The following is a 3,287-nucleotide window of genomic DNA, read 5'->3' as shown; positions in this document are numbered from 1 at the left end:
CCTGGGCCTCATCGGAGGCAGCAGTTGCATCTGACTCCTTTGTGTTGGGGTGTGGGGATGAACGAAGGGGTGAGCGAGCGAGCAGTGAGTGGCCGGCTGGGTGGCCGAGTGGAGAGGACATCCCCTTCATGTCCCGAGACACAGGGCCCCCACCCTGCAGTGTGCGTCCTCTTCTTCCAGGAAGCTGTGTCTTTCGGTGCTAGGTCCCCTGCCAGGGCATTCTTCATCACTCCTCTTGTCCCCAGGCAGGCCCTCCCTGGCTGCCCTCTGTCCCAGGACACACCGAAGCCAGACGGGGTGGGATTCAGGCAGGGGACCTTTATTGCCAGTACATATCTACCTCCCAGTGTCTGTCACAGGCACTTGTGAGAGCAGGCAGCCCCTTCTCTGACCTGGGCCCCAGGAAGGGGTTGGGGCTCAGGAGGCAGAACTGAGGCAAAGAGCCCCCAACCAACTAGTCAGAGATTAGGCAGCCTGGCCTCGGGGTTGGGAACCCAGCACCAGGAGACAATGAGAGGAGGGATCCTCAGGGAGCTCCCTGTGGCTGAGGAGGGAGGTGGAGACTGCCCAGCCAGCGTCCTGTGGGTGGGAGCCTGGCCACGTACCAGTTTCTGGCCTCCACAGTGCCTTCACATAGAGGCTTGGACAGCTGGCAAGAGACCAGAGACCTCGTGCCTGTGCCCTCTCCTCGGAGGCCTGTGTCACCCCATCTTACAGAGGGGAGGAGCAGGCCCGTTATCAAGTGAGACCTCACCTCTTGCCTAGGCTGTCACTTTCCTCTAAGGCTCCAGTCGCTGCTGTGTCTCAGCCATGCACAGGGCGCCAGAGCTGACATCTGCCCACCTCTGAGGCCTAGGTGGCAGAGGAGATCCTGAGGACACCAATAAATAGGAACTGGCAGTCTCTGGAGGAGCTGGCTTTGTCCAGTCTAGGAAGGGAAACTGGTGTGTTCCACCCTGAGGGGCCACCACTGCCCTCAGCCTCTCTTGTCCCGGCTCCTAGAGGCCACGATCCGGTAGTTGGCTGTGTGTCCTCCCCTCTTTCCCCGAAGGAGGCTGGGGATGCCTGTGCTGGCAGGACCTGCCCCGGACCCCAGCTCTGGTTCTGCCAAAGGGAACAGAAGGAGAGTCCACGTTAGGGGATCCACACTGGGTGTCCACTTCCCCGTGGCCTTAGGGGGTCCTGCAGGACTGGACACCCTCTGCCAGTGTACCCTGGAGTCTGGGAGGCAGAGCTGTGGGAAAAGAAGGCTGTCTACAGGCTAAATAGTGCCTGCCCCCCGCCCCCCAGGATTTCTCAGCCCTCCAACCCAATGAAAGCATCCAGGGCCTCTCGACTCCTGCTGTCAAGTGGGGATAATAACCAGACCTACTGTGTTTATATGAACTGTTCTGTGTAGAGCAAACGCTCCATGTGAAACAGAGGTGGTTTGTTGTGTTTTTTTTTGCAGCGTTGGGATGGAACACAGGGCTTCATGCGTGCGAGGCCAGCGCTCTACCATGGAGCTACACCTTTAGTTCTTTTTTTCTGCTTTCCTAATTTTGGAGTGAAGGTGTGCCGTGTATCATACCCATTTTGTAGCTGGGTAAACAGAGGCTAGAGAACAGACTGACTGTTCTTGGGTTAGGCCAGCAGTTGGGGGAAGGACTTAGGAAAGCCAGTTTCCCCCACTGATCTACTGTGCAGCGGCAAGCTGAACCCTTGTCAGGGTCTCATCTGTCTCAAAAATCAAGGGTGATTTGGAGATGGGGTGGATCAGAGATCACTGGTAGGGCGCTTGCGGAGCATGTGCAAGTCCCTGGGTTCCATCTCCAGCACCACAAAAAATAAATAAGTAAATAAATAATAAAATCAAATCAGGGACATTGCCAGATAAGTCCCTGAGAGGGCCTAGGCAGCTCCAGTAATTACTGAAGTCAGGGTCGGGGTTGGGGCTAGGTGCTTGTGGGGTTGTGGGAGAGCATGTGTGAGGCACTGGGTTCGATTCTCAGCACCACATAAAATAAATAAAAGTAATGTGTCCAACTACAACTAAAAAAATATTTTAAATAAATTAATTAAATAAAGGTGAAAATTCCAATGGGACTGTGGTGAGATATGTCCCAATCTAGATGTAAGCTGTACCCCAAAGTGAAACAGAATAATGGGCATTGTTGGCACTTGGAAAACTTCCTTCAAAATCCAGAGCAGGAACTTCATCCTCCAGGAATCCTCCTGTGCCTCTCAGCTCCTCCTCTTAAAGCTAAGTGAGACAGGGTACTGTTTTTCTAGCAGGAGAGGGACACTTAGCAAGGAGAGCCCCAGGGTAGAGGACTTGGCTGAGCCTTCAGAGCCATTTCCAGGACAGTCACGTGGACTCTGCTGAGGGCACCGCCGGGGCGTGGGCTCTGTCACTATCCTAACTGCCAGCGCCCACATGCCCCTGGGCTGAGACGTGGGATCTCCAGAGAAGACAGGCGTGTGCAGTCACTGTTGAGGGACAGTCTTATGGTGGAGCCTAGGAGGAGCGTGGCACCAAGCATTAGCTCCTGCACCAAATAGGGTCAAGACCTGGCCCCACCATGTCCCAGTTAGGTGGCCTTGGGCAAGCCACCAACTTTTGAGCCTCATCTGGAACGTGGAGATAACACTCCAGTTGTCACGCTCTTGCAATAAAATAGGTTCAATGCGAGCAGGAGTGAAAAAATGGTTTTTACAGTAAATCCTGGACTATTATGGTCACTAGATTGGTGTGGCTTGGACTCAGATCTTCTGTAGGTCTGGTCACTAAGATTGGTCATGACATGATCAAATTTGGGGCCCTGTATTTTCCCTGGGCTAGGTGGAGGTGTTTTGCTGATGGAGTCCATTGAACCAGGGCCCTGGAAGACAAAGTGACCCTGAGAAGGCACGTGAGTCCTCTGAGCCTGTTTCTTTACCTGTTCAATGGGCATTGCCCACCTGGTGACCCTAGCGTAAGGACTGGAGATGATCAATGTGAATCCCAGCCCAGGAGGTAGCTGCCACTGTTATTAGTGATTATAACCCAAACACAAGCACCATCTGGGTCTTTTTTCTTCTTCAGTGCTGGGCTTAGACCCCGGCACTTGCTAAGCAAGTGCCCTACCACTGAGCTGTACATCCCCAGTCCCAGCGGGTCCTGTATCTGTCTCTACTCCTCTCCCCTATACTGGTCCCTTCAGGCCCTAACCTAAGCTGACTTCTAAAGGGGCCTGCCTCCAGGGCGTATGGCCTCTGACAGGGGCATGGGCCTTCCTAGTTGCCTTCTTAAAAAGGTGCTGAGAGGG

The 3,287-nt window shown here is 54.2% G+C and overlaps 1 protein-coding gene across 6 annotated transcripts in view; it reads right to left on the bottom strand.

Moving 5' to 3' along the window:
• Positions 1–907: 907 nt before the first annotated feature.
• The window catches only part of Emid1 (EMI domain containing 1), a 41,131-nt gene continuing 38,751 nt past the window's right edge, over positions 908–3,287 (bottom strand). For all 6 annotated transcript variants that reach the window (XM_076865116.2, XM_076865115.2, XM_076865132.2 and 3 more), the window contains one exon: positions 908–1,104. In XM_076865116.2, coding sequence (XP_076721231.2) covers positions 977–1,104 — 128 coding nt within the window. In that variant the 3' untranslated portion in view covers positions 908–976. The remainder of the gene's footprint in view (positions 1,105–3,287) is intronic.

The sequence above is a fragment of the Callospermophilus lateralis genome, chromosome 1 (assembly GCF_048772815.1).
Source record: "Callospermophilus lateralis isolate mCalLat2 chromosome 1, mCalLat2.hap1, whole genome shotgun sequence".
In the NCBI taxonomy this organism is placed as follows: domain Eukaryota; kingdom Metazoa; phylum Chordata; class Mammalia; order Rodentia; family Sciuridae; genus Callospermophilus; species Callospermophilus lateralis.
This window is presented reverse-complemented; position numbering and strand designations above follow the sequence as displayed.